At 26.2% G+C, this 13,195-nt stretch overlaps 1 protein-coding gene across 1 annotated transcript in view; it reads left to right on the forward strand.

Moving 5' to 3' along the window:
• LOC117180845 (DNA-directed RNA polymerase I subunit RPA2) overlaps positions 1-13,195 on the forward strand; it is a 46,370-nt gene that overhangs the window by 11,665 nt on the left and 21,510 nt on the right. Inside the window, exons 4-8 of the mRNA XM_033373380.1 lie at positions 259-581; positions 6,590-6,846; positions 9,475-9,717; positions 12,325-12,797; positions 12,882-12,989. Coding sequence (XP_033229271.1) covers positions 259-581; positions 6,590-6,846; positions 9,475-9,717; positions 12,325-12,797; positions 12,882-12,989 — 1,404 coding nt within the window. The remainder of the gene's footprint in view (positions 1-258; positions 582-6,589; positions 6,847-9,474; positions 9,718-12,324; positions 12,798-12,881; positions 12,990-13,195) is intronic.

Raw genomic sequence — 13,195 nt, forward strand, 5'->3', positions numbered from 1 at the left:
GGCCCTTGTTTTTGTTTATTATTTTTATTTCTAAGATTTTTATCAATTTGGAAGGAAGGAAATTTTGGTTCCCAATATTTGATGTTCAGTTTTAAGAGTTTTAATTTGTAAATTTCAAAAACCGCGAACAATTTTTTCAAGTCGGGAAATGACTGGAAATTTGTTTCTTCGATTAAAGAGGCCGCCCTGAATTTAATTAAGCAGATTTCTTTTAAAAATATTTTCTTATCTTTCAAAAATAATTCAATTTATTTCTAGACTAACACGCTACATTATGCCACTGATGGATCAGTAACTCTGCACTTCTCTCATCGAAAAAATATGCAATTTATACCCCTGCTCTTAATTTTAAAAACTTTGATAGACGTACCAGATATTTATATATATAACGCTTTGACTGCCGGCTTTGAAGATGATAAACAATATCACGGCTACATTGCAAATATGATGCGAACAGTCAAAGAAGAAGGTCTGATTACTCACGATCAGTGTAAATCTTACATAGGAAAGATATGCAGAGTCAGATTTTATGAAGTACCTGCCGACGCTAAAGATTCCGAAGTCTGCGACTTTATTATCAAGTAAACTTCCCCATTTCGTTTTATTTGTCATATTAGAGTGGTTCAAAATAGGCTTTTTGTTTCCTTTTGGTGTCAAAATTCTCCCTGAATTTTGGCAGAGTAAAAAAAAAATAATTTGGAGTCTCTTCAGCTCGTTTTGGCAAAAAAATGCTTATTTGGTTTTAATTACCGCTGGTAATCGATTATCAGGGTGTCTACCCTACCTAGAATAATAGGAAAACCTGGAATTGTCAGTAAATTTTTATATATCTGGAAAAAATTTTAAATGTCACAGAATTTTTGTAAAGTCAGGGAACTTTTTAGAGCGATCTTAATTTTTGTTAATTGCAATATAAAATTGAATAAAAATGATTCTTCATTTGTGAAAATATCTTTATATTACTGTATTGTACTTTATTGTTGAAAAATCGACTTTTTTCTTTGAAATTAATTTGTTAACTGAAAGTTTAACACTATTTTATTTCCCGCTTAAATTTACCGTTTTTAGTCGAAAATTCTAGTATCGGCTTAAAAATTCGCTTTTTTGTAGAAAATTAATCTTCTTGGTTGAAAATTCTTTTTTTTTTTTTTTTTGAATTCAACAGTTTGCAATTTTTCTCTCTCATGACTGCAAAATATTTCTTAGTTGAAAATTCAACTATTTAGTCTATTTAGTTGAAAATTTGGTCTTTTTCGTAAAAACTAATCTTTTTGATTGAAAATTCTATTTATATAGTCAAAGATTCCTTATTTTATTTAAAAATTAATCTTGTGGGTTATAAATTCATTGCTTTGCTTGAAATGTAACTATTTTTTTTAATTCGTCTTTTTGGTTTCAAAATTCATTTACTTTGTTTGCAAATCAATTTGTTCGCTTTATATTTGACTCCTATTTTTAGTTGAAAATTCATGTATTTTGTTGATAATTCGTCGTTTTGGTAGAAATTAATCTTTTTGTTTGAAAATTCAACTATTTCAGTTGAAGATTCATAATTTTAGTTGAAAATTCATTTGTTTTGTTTAAAATTCTACTATTTCAGTTGAAGATTGATCGCTTCGGTTGAAAATTCATTTTTTAACTAATAATTGAACGATTCCATTTTTTTTAGACAATTTATCGTTTTTAGTTAATATTTCAACTGTTGGGTTGAAAATTTGTCTTCCTTAGTTGAAAATTCAACTATTACTTTTTAAATTTATGTTTTTAGTTTAAACGATCGATTGTTCAGATTGAAAATTAATTTTTTTAGCTGAAAATGGAAAATTACATTTTTTAAATGTAATTATAAATATTCCATTTTTTATTAAAAATTGATCTTTTTATTTCAAAATTCAACAGTTTCGTTTATAATTCATCTATGTCATTGAAAATTCTATTATTTTTTTGAAAAAGCACTTTTTTTGGTAGAAAATTAATCTTCTTATTTGAAAATTCGTCTATTCCAGTTAAATATGAATACTTTGTTTGAAAATTCTTCACTTTGGTTGAAAATCTCTGTTTTTTTCTGTGGAAAATTAATTTTTCAACTTCATATTTAAGTTTCATTTTTCATTAAAAATTGATTTTTTTTAATTCAAAACTCAACTAGTTCGTTGAAGATTTGTCTATTTTAGTTAAAAATTCATCTATTTCATTAGAAATTCAAGTGTCAGGTCGAAAGCGGTATTTTTGGGTAAAAATTAATCTTCTTGTTTGAAAATCCATATTTAGTTTATAGAAAATTCTTATTTTTTGGTAAAAAATTAATGTTTTTTATCTAAAATTCAAGCATTTGGTTAAGAATTCATATATCTTGTTGAAAATAAAATATTTTTACTTTTTCTATTTCTAATAATAAACTCACGAAAATGTATCCATATTCTGAGTCGATTGCTTTAAAAATTCAAAATATTTGAATGGGTCCGTACTTGAAAAAATTATACCTGAAAAAAACTTGAGATAACTGAAAAAAACCTGGAATTTTCAGGGATTTTTTTCCAGGATTTGAGTAGACACCCTGATTAATTTTTCGGTTATTCCAGGTGAAATTTTTTTTCATGCGGAACCATTTAAGAATTAAATATTTTATTTTTTTAAATTCTGAATCTGTATTCATTTAAATCATTTATAACACTTGAATGATTCCTTTAATTATCAATCTGTGGATGGATAAATTATAATGAACTAAATTTATTACAAAATCGGAAATAAGGACATTTTTTTAGGAAAATAGGGGAATAAATTCTTTGACGTAAAATTAATGTTGACACTATATTAAATTCAATTTTATACGCTTTTAATTTGAACTATCAAGTAAAAATATAACATTTTCGATAAAGTGTATACATTTTCAACTAAGAAATTTAAGTTTTCACACAATGATGGGATACTTAAATTTTCTTTAAAAATTTTTTTTTTTCATACAAAAATAAAACGAATTTTCAACAAAATAATTCATTTTTCTGCCAAAAAGGTCAATTTTTTTAAGAAGATAATTATCTACGAAAAACAGACAAGTTTTTACAAAAATAGATGAATTTACGACTAAAAAAGATACATTTTTAAGCAGATATATTAGTTAAATTTTCATACAAAAATATTAATTTTCAGCTAAAAATAAAACGAATTTTCAAAAAAGGTGAATATTAAACCAAAAAAATTAATTTTCTACCAAAAGAGATGAATTTTTATCAAATTTTCTTCTAATTGTTGACTTTTTATGACAAAAGGAAGAATTTTCTACAAAAAAAAATTGAATTTTTCACCCGAATATTAATTTATGATCAATTTTGAACTCGAATATCGGAGAATATTACTTATCTATAACAAAAAAGAATTGTCAACAAAATATATGAATTTTCGACTAAGAAAGTTAAATTTGCAAACAAAAATGAAATAGTTGAATTTTCTTTCAATAAGAATTATTTTTGGGGTTAAAATAAAACAAAAAATCAACAAAATAGTTTAAATTTCAGCCAAAAAAATCAAGTTTTACATGAAGATAAATGATCTACAATGGAAGATAAATTTGAACAAAATAATTATATGAATTTTCGACTAAGAAAGATAAATAGTGAAACAAGAACTGATTTGTTCAATGAGCAAACTTTAACATAAGAAATGAATTAAGAAAAATAAATTTTCAAGCAAGTGTTTTGACTAGGAAAGATTAATTTTTTAAGTAAGAATTGAATAGTTGAATTTTCCTTACAAAACTCAATTTGCAGCTAAAAATAAAACGAATTTTCTACAAAATAGTTCAATTTTTATCCAGAAAGATATACTTGTCCAAAAAGATGAATTAGCTACCAAAAAAAAGGTAAATTTTCAACAAAATATATGAATTTTACACTCAGACTCGTAAATTAAAGAAAATAATAATTAAATTAATTAAATTAGCAAACTTTAACATCAAAAATTAATTTTTAAAAATATTTTTATTTAAGATTGAAAAGAAATCTATTTTATCATAAATAAATTTTATGCATAATAAGAATGAAAAATATTCATAATTAAAAAACAGATTTCCTATTTTCAAGAAAATGGAATAGTTTAGTTTTCTTTTTAAAACAAATCATTTTTAGCCAAAAAAAAAACGAATTTTTAACAAAAAGATGTATATTGCACCAAGAAGATGAATTTTCTACCAAAAAAAGAAGATAATTTTTGAACAAAATATTCTAACGTTTCCGTAAAAAATTAATTTTTTGGCTAGAAATAAAACGTATTTTCAACCAAATAGTTCAAATTTCAACCAAAAAGATCAATTTTCATAAGAAAATTAAATATCTATAAACAAACAAAATTTCAACAAAGTATATGCATTTTCGACTAAGAATTATAAATTTTCAAACAAGAATTGAATTGTTAAATTCTCTTCAACAAAATTAGTTTTCAGTCAGAAATTAAATTGAATAAATTAGCCAACCTTAACATGAGACATGAATTGACAAAGATATATTTTCAAACAAATGGAATAGTTTAATTGACTCTAAAAAGAATTCATTTTACTCAAAAATAAAATGAATTTTCAACGAATTGATGACTTTTGTAGCAAGAAAATTAATTTTCTACCAAAAAAGAAAATAAATTATGAAAAAAAGTTATGAATTTCCGGCTAAGAAAGATTGATTTTTAAACAAGAATTGACTAGTGGAACTTTTCCTTAAAAAGTTCAATTTTCAGCTAGAAATAAAATGAATTTTCAACAAAATAGTTAAATTTTTAACCACAAAGATAAATTTTCCCAAAAAGACGAATTATCCACCAATAAAGTTAAATTGTCTTCAAAATATATGAATTTTCAACTAAAACTGGTAAATTAAACAAAATAATAATTAAATTAAATCAAATAGCAAACTTTAGCGTCAGAGATTAAGAAATGTCAATTTTAAAACAAATGGAACAGTTTAATTTTCTTTATAAAAAATTTATTTTTTGCAAAAATAATACGAATTTTCAACGAAACGATCAAACGCTAAGCGCCCAAGATTTGAACTTGAATAAGTAATTACTTTTTTAAAGACAGAAATGGTATCCAAAGTAACATTAGTAACTAGTGCGCACATCGATAATAACAGTGTACCCTTCGCCAGAGCGCCGAACGCTAAGCGCCCATTATCAGCGAATAGAACCAATCCTAGTAGCTTTAGCGGCACAAGCGATGTCTGTATACGAAACACGCATCAAGAAGTGGTCAGTAACATGTTTAGCCAAACCAATGACAATATGAGTCAACACCGTTGAATCTTGTAGCGCGCTTCTCAGAACGGGCAAACACTAAGCGCAGAAGATTTGAACTTGACTAAGAAATCTCTTTTTCAAAGGCCTTTCACAAAAGAAATGCCAGACAAACATGTTACTGACCACTTCTTGATGCGTTCCTCTTGCGAAGGGTAGAATGTTATTATCGGTATGTGCACACTAGTTACTAATGTTACTTTGGGTACCATTTCTGTCTTTAAAAAAGAAATTACTTAGTCAGGTTCAAATCTTGGGCGCTTAGCGTTTGGTCGTTTCGAGAAGCGCGCAATATAACTCAGTGGTTTTGCTAAACATATTACTGACTACTTTCTGATGCGTGATTCTTATAGTGACATGGCTTTTGTCGCTAAAGTTACTAGGATTGGTTTTATTCGCTGATCTTGAGCGCTTAGCGTTCAGTCCTCTTACGAAGGGTAGAATGTTATTATCGGTAGGTGGGCACTAGTTACTAGTGTTACTTTGGGTAACATTTCTGCCTTTAAAGAAGTGATTAATTAGTCAAGTTAAAATCTTGGGCGCTTAGCGTTTGATCGTTTTGAGAAGCGCGCTATATTAATCAACGGTGTAGGCGAAAATATGACAGACAACGATCTGAACCGTGATTTCTATGTTGACATCGCTTTTGTAACAAAATCTGTTGTAATTCGTTTGATTCACTGATCTTGAGCGCTTAGCGCCGCATAGCGCTAAAACTGTCCATTTTTTTGGATTTTTTTAACGTATATTTCATCCGACACTTATAACTTTAAAAATTACGAAGTTTCAGCTAAATCCACCGAAAGCCATTTTCCCATACATTTAGTGCGGGGTCCTTTAATTTTACCAATGAAAAAACATAGTTATTTAATTTAATATTAAAGTTTTTTTTTCAATTTGAACACACTCTACAAAATTTTCTGACTTTTCCCTGTCAAAGCGAAAATTAAAATAAAATAAGCATTTTTTCAAACGAACTTGACAAAATATATACTTTTTTCATTCTGTAAAAAATCCGGGTGATATATTTCACTAAAAATAAAAAATGCATTTATTCCAAAGTAAAGTAATCCAATCGTAACAGCAATTAAATTAATATAAGTATTTTGTGTTGCAAAAATGGGCTTGAGAGAAGACCCCTAAAAAAAAATATTTTTTTAATCCTGCCAAAATTCTTGGTATACTTTCTCACCAAAAGGACACATTTTCCAGAGGAGGGAGTTTACAAAACAAAAGACCTTTTTTCAATAACCTGGTCCAGATATTTGAAGATAGAGTAGAAATAAGATAGATTTTTTCTTTTCTTTAGGTATTGTATAGCAATTCATCTTGACGATCCAACTGATAAATTTCAGTTGCTCGTCTTCATGACGAAAAAACTTTTCTCAGCTTCTAAGGAAAATTGTATAGTCGAAGGTGTTGACGCCGTTATGATGCAAGAATGTTTGGTCGGTGGTCATTTGTACCTGCAGGTTCTTAAAGAGAAAATTGCCAGTTGGCTGAATAACGTGAGATTGGTGATTATGAAGAAGGCGAGATCGATTGCTAATTATACACTAAAGCCCCGTGAGTTGATTTTAGATAAGAATAATAGATAATTAATTTAATGCGCAGAATTCCTGAAAATAAGGTCAAAAATCCAACGACCAAATTTGGATAACCACTAGAAAATGTTCCTATTGTAATTTGAAAAAATATAAAAAATTTCCAAAGTTTTGACACTCATGCAGCACCCTTATTAAAGCAAGAAAAATTTGAGCAGGTAGGAACAGCAACGAAACCACGATGCTCTCTATGTTTTTTCGAAGCTGTTCCTTCCTACTCAAATGAGGATTTTAATTTTAATCCAATCTGAATTTTTTTAATTTTAGATAATTAATTTTTATTTTTAATCACTGATTTAAGACTGAATTACGATTTACAGGGTGTCTATCCTACCTGGATAACCTGAAAAACCTGGCAGTTGCAGAGAATTTTCGTTAAAGCTAGGGAGTTGATTCGAGAGCGTGCTTAATTTTTTAAATTGAATAAGAATGATTATTTATTTGTAAAAGTAGCTTTATATTAATGTATTGAACTGTTTGTTGAAAATTCGTTATATTTTATGCGATCAATTTTTTTATTTGAAACTTTAACTATTTTGTTTTTGATTTTAAAAATATCGATTTTAGTTGAAAATTCAAGTATCTGGTCAAATATTCATGCTTTTCCTTGAAAATTCGTTCTTCTTGATTGAATTCCATTGTTTTTTTATTAAAAATTAATTAAAATTTTTAAAATTTAAAAATATTAAAATTTAATGAAGATTTAATTACTTAGTTGAGAGTTACTCTTTTGTTAAAAATTATTTTTGTTGTTGTTAAAGATTTATAATTTTAATTGAAAATTCATCTACATAGTTGAAAAGTGAGGTATTTTTATTAAAAATTAGTTGTTTCTTTGGATGAAAATTGATTTCTTCACTGAAAATTTAACTATGTCGGTTGAAACTTTAACTATTTTGTTGAAAATTCGTTTCTTTATTTCACATTTTTTAATTTCATTTTTGTACTGAAAATATAGCTATTCATAGTTTAGTTGAAAAATTATATTTTTTATTTAAAATTTCTTAATTTTTTGGTATTTGCTATTTAAAAAAAATTAGTTTCGTTTTTGTTTGCAAATTAGTTGTTTTTCGGGAAAATGCAACTATTCCCATTGAAAATTACATCTTTTTAGTTTAAAATTGATGTCTTTTGGTTAATCATTATTTTTTTAATGGAAATTCAACTATTTAATTGTTGATTGGCGATTTATCTTTTCAATTAAAAATTCATCCATTTTCTTTTAAAGTTTGTTTTCTTTTTGATACAAATGAATCTTTCCGGTTAAAACTTCATCTTTTTGGTTAAAATAACAAACATTCCAGTTAAACATTTATCATTTTATTTTAAAATTCATCATTATATTTTAAAATTAATCTTTTTTGTTTAAAATTTAACTATTTCATTTTTGGTTAAAACTTGATATTTTTGGTTTGAAATTTAACTATTTGGTTGAAAAGTTGTCTTTTTGTATTTAATTATGCAAATATTATTTTGAAAATTCATGTATTTAGTTGAAAAAATTTCTCTGTGGTAGAAAATTCACCTTTTTACTTTAAAAATCAAGTATTCCAGTTAAATATTCTTGATTTTGGTTGAAAATTCATTTTTTTTTCTTTTGACAATAATACTAGTAGGTTCAAAATCAAACTCTTTTCTTAAAAATTCATATTTATTCTTAAAGGTCGTCTGTTTCAGCTAGTTTGGGTGAAAATTCAACTATTTGGTTCAAAATTAGTCTTTTTGAGTTGAAAATTCGATTTTTTTTGTTAAAAATTCATATTATTTTTGTGTTTCATGGCAAAAAAATTAATCCTCCTGTTTGAAAATTAATTGTCTTATTTGAAAATTCATTTTTTTTTTGCTTAACAATTTAAGTATTGCAATTATATATTGATATTTTTAGTAATAATTTCATCTTTTTGGTTGAAAATGAAACTACTTGGTTGAAAGTTAAATTAAATTTGTTTGAAAAATAAATCTGTTTTTTTTTTTTGGTAAGTAATAATTTTGTTATATGAAAATTTAACTATTCTATTTTTGATAGAAAACTGATTTTTTTCAGTTTAAAATTAATCTGTATGATTGAAAATTAATCTTTTGCGATTAAAAATTCAACTGGTTGATTGAGAATTAATGTTTTTTTAAATCTCCTTTTGGTAGAAAATTAATCTTTTCGGTTAAACAATTCCTGTTAAAAATTCATCTATCAGTTGGAAAATTCAAATTTCCACTTCAAAAATTAGAAATTTTAAAGCTTTTAAATTGTATTTAATTATTATCATTCATATTCATGGACATTATGTACTTTAGATGCAAATTCAAGAAATGATTATCTTGTTTTCAGCACTATTTAATTATTTAATTGATCTATCGTTCTCAAATATTTTAGAATATCTTGTAATATTAATTGAATTCCTAGCAATTAAAAAACTTTATTTATAATAAACTCACGAAAAATTATACCTGGAAAACACTGTGGAGATATCTGGAAAAGCCTGGAATTATTAGAGAATTTTTTTCCTGGATTTGAGTAGACACCCTGATTTATTTTAGAAGTTTTACTATTTATTTGTAATGGTTTTTTTTTTGTTTGTTTTTTGTTTAATAGAGGATGTTTTGAACGCTTTGAAGAATGCTGGAACCCTTGAAAGTGCGATGCAAAATTTCTTGGCGACTGGAAACATTAGAAGTGATACAGGTTTAGGTTTAATGCAAAGCACGGGTTTTGCGATAGTCGCTGAAAATATTAACAGAATGCGTTATATGAGTCACTTTAGATCGATTCATAGAGGTACATTCTTCACGGAAATGAGGACAACTGAACATCGAAAACTGCTTCCTGATGCTTGGGGTAATTTTATAAACTCTTAATTTCTTTTTCTTTTTAAAGTCTTTGAAATCTTTGTGAGATCATTGAAGGTTTTGATATTTTTATAAAATCATTTAAATATTTGTGAAATCCTTGAAACCATAAAAATCATTAAAATTTGGGCGTAATATTTCTGATGTTTTTATGAAATATTTTTTATCTTTTGAAATAATTGAAATTTTTTGAAATCTTTGTAAACATTTGTGCTATCGTTGGGATATTTGAAATGTTTTGAAATCTTTTAAGTCTATTTGTAGGCTTGAAGTCTTTCTGAAGTTTTTGTGAAATCTTATAAATGTTTCTGAAATCTGAGATATTTCTGCAGTCTTTGTTGAATTATTTTTAATTTTTTTAAATCTTATAGAAATGTTTTAAATGTTTATGGATTCTTCGTAAAATATTTAATATCGTCTAGAATCCTCGAAGTTTTGTAAAAGTTTTTAAAATATTCTAAACTGTTTGAAATTTTATAAATATTTTGGAATCTTTGTAATATTTGTGGAATCTCTGTGAAATCATTGAAATGTTTGTGAAATATTTCAAATCTCTGTATATTGTTTGAAATTCTGGTGTGATTCTTTTTGATATCTTAGAAAAATTTATAAAACCTTCGTGAAATCTGAAATCTTTCTGAAGACTACGAAAATTTTTTTAAATTTCAAAATCTTTGTGGAAACTTATTAAATAATCGAAATCTTTTTAAATCCTTGTGACATCTTTAAAATCTTCGTAAAAGCATAGAAATCTTTGTAATATTTTAATACCTTCTTGAATCTTAGTGAGATCTTTGAAATCTTTAAAGTCTTTCTGAAAATGTTATAAATATTTTTAATTTGTTTAAATCTTTCAAATCTTTGTAAGACTTTTTGATATGTTTAAAATCCTGGAAATATTGGATATCTTTATGAAATATTTTTAAACTCTTGTAATATTTTGAAATCTTGTGAAATTTTTTTGAATCTTAGTGAAATCTTTCTGAAATTTATGATACAGTTTAAAATTTTTGAAATCTTTGTAAAAATTTTAAATATTCGAAATCTTTTTAAAATCTTCAAAGCTGTGAGAAATCGTTTAAATCTTTTTATATATTTAAAATCCTGGACATATTAGACATTTTTGCGAAATCTTTGAAACCTTCTGTGAAATATACTACATTTTTTAAATCTTCAAATCATTGTAAATTTCTTGAAATTTTTGAAAATATTTAAAATGTTTGTGAAATCATTGAATTTTTTTTAAATCTTTGTGAATTCTTAAATCTGTCTGAATTCTTTGTAAAATATTTGAAATCTTAGTGAAATCTTTTTGAAATCATTGAAATCTACACAAACATTTTATATCTTCGAAATTTTTATTAAAACTTTTGAAAACATGGAAATCTTTGTGAAATCTTTTGAAAACTTTGGAATCTTTGAAATATTTGTAAAAGCTTATAAGTTTGTGAAATGTTTATAAAATCATTGAAATTTATTAAATACTTCTGGATTCTTTTTGAAATCCTAAAAATCTTTGTGAAAACTTTCGAAATCTCTAAAATCTTTCTGAAATCATTGAAAGTTTTTAAAAAATTCGAAATATTTTGAAGTATTTAAAATCTTTGTGACATTTGTGAAATATGTGCAGCACTTCTGAAATTTTTGAAATCTTTGCAAAATCTTCGAAATCTTTTGAAATTTTTTTGAAAATCTTTCATTTTTTTGAATTCTTTGTAAAATTATTGAAATTTTTGTGAAATCTTTGATCTCCTTTTCAAATATTTAAAATTCTTGCGAAAGCTTTGTAAAATAATAGAAACTTTGGTATTTGGTATTTTGAAACCATTGTGGAATCTTTGTCAAACCATTGAAAATTGTATAAAAACTTGTAAGTTCTTCGAAATTTGTATAAAAACTGTTGAAAACATTGAAATCTTTTAAAAATTTGTAAAAGCCTGCAAGTTTTTGAAATCTTAATAAAATCATTGAAATTTATGATCTCAAATCTTTGTGAAGCCATTGAAAGTTTTTGGAATATTTGAAATATTTTAAAGCATTTAAAATCTTTGAATCATCAATGTACTTTTTGAAATATTTTAAATTTTTGTGACATCTTGTGAAATATTTGCAGTATTTCTGACATCTTGGAAATATTTATGAATTCTTCGAAATCTTTTAAATCTTTGGAAAATCTTTCAATTTTTTTAATTCTTTGTAAAATTATTGAAATTTGTTCAATCTTTGTGGCATCTTATAAAATCTTTGAAATCCTTCTGAAATCTTTAAAAAGATGGTGACATCGTTGAAATCTTTGTGAAATCATAAAAACTTGGTTGAAATTTTAAATCCTTGTGAAATCGTTTTAATACTTTTTAATTTTTTGGAATCCCTGAAATTTTTGCGAAATCTTTAAAAGCTTTGCAAATTTTTATATTCCTTCTAAAATCATTACAGTCCTTCGAAATTTTTATGAAATCTTTGCAACTTGAGTGAAATCTTTGAAATTTTAAAAATATTTTGAAATATTAGAAAATGTTTAAAATTGTGAAATATGGTGTTCACTCAAATGCTATGTCGCCAATCCCTCCATTTCTAATATAAATTCAATTTCCAGGTTTCATTTGCCCCGTTAACACACCCGATGGTACACCTTGTGGTCTTCTCAATCACTTGACAATGAACTGCATCGTAACGAAATATCCCGATCCAAAATTAAAGGAAGCAATACCTCTGGTCTTGCTGGATTTAGGAATGTTACCTTTGTCAATCGCGGATGATTGGAAGGGATCACACACTGTGATGTTAGACGGAAAAGTAATCGGCTTGATTGAAGACAAAATCGTCTCTAGAGTCGTTGACAAACTACGAGTTCTGAAAATAAATAGCAAAATTCCTCCTACGACGGAAATTGTACTGGTTCCAAAGAAAAAGGTCCGAGCACAATACCCGGGTTTGTTTTTGTTCACTGGACCCGCGAGAATGATGAGGCCTGTTCACAATTTGGCGGTGCAGAAAACTGAACTGATTGGAACATTTGAACAAGTTTACTTAGACATTTGTATTAAACCGGAAGAAGCTTACGAGGGGGTGCGAACTTTATGTGTTTTTTTACTCTAATTTTTTATTTTCATCATTTTTTGTTTTTGTTGCAAACTATATGTTTCTTTACAGTTAACAACTTATCAGGAATTATCAAAGACTGCCTTTCTCAGTAATCTGGCTTGTCTGATTCCTATGCCAGACAATAACCAGAGTCCTAGGAATATGTACCAGTGTCAGGTGAGTTCTGAATTCAAATTTTGTTCCCTGAATAGATGAATGGATAGGGCAACCTCAGATCAAGGAAAACCTGGAAATCAGGAAAAAAGCATGGAATTTTATTGGTCAGGGAAAGGCAGGGATTTTAAAAATAATCTGGTAAAAGTCAGGGAATTTCTATAAGAGACACTTTAAAGCTTAAATAACTGTCTAGGCTAATAAATTTT

The sequence above is a fragment of the Belonocnema kinseyi genome, chromosome 9, assembly GCF_010883055.1.
Source record: "Belonocnema kinseyi isolate 2016_QV_RU_SX_M_011 chromosome 9, B_treatae_v1, whole genome shotgun sequence".
Classification (NCBI taxonomy): Eukaryota; Metazoa; Arthropoda; class Insecta; order Hymenoptera; family Cynipidae; genus Belonocnema; species Belonocnema kinseyi.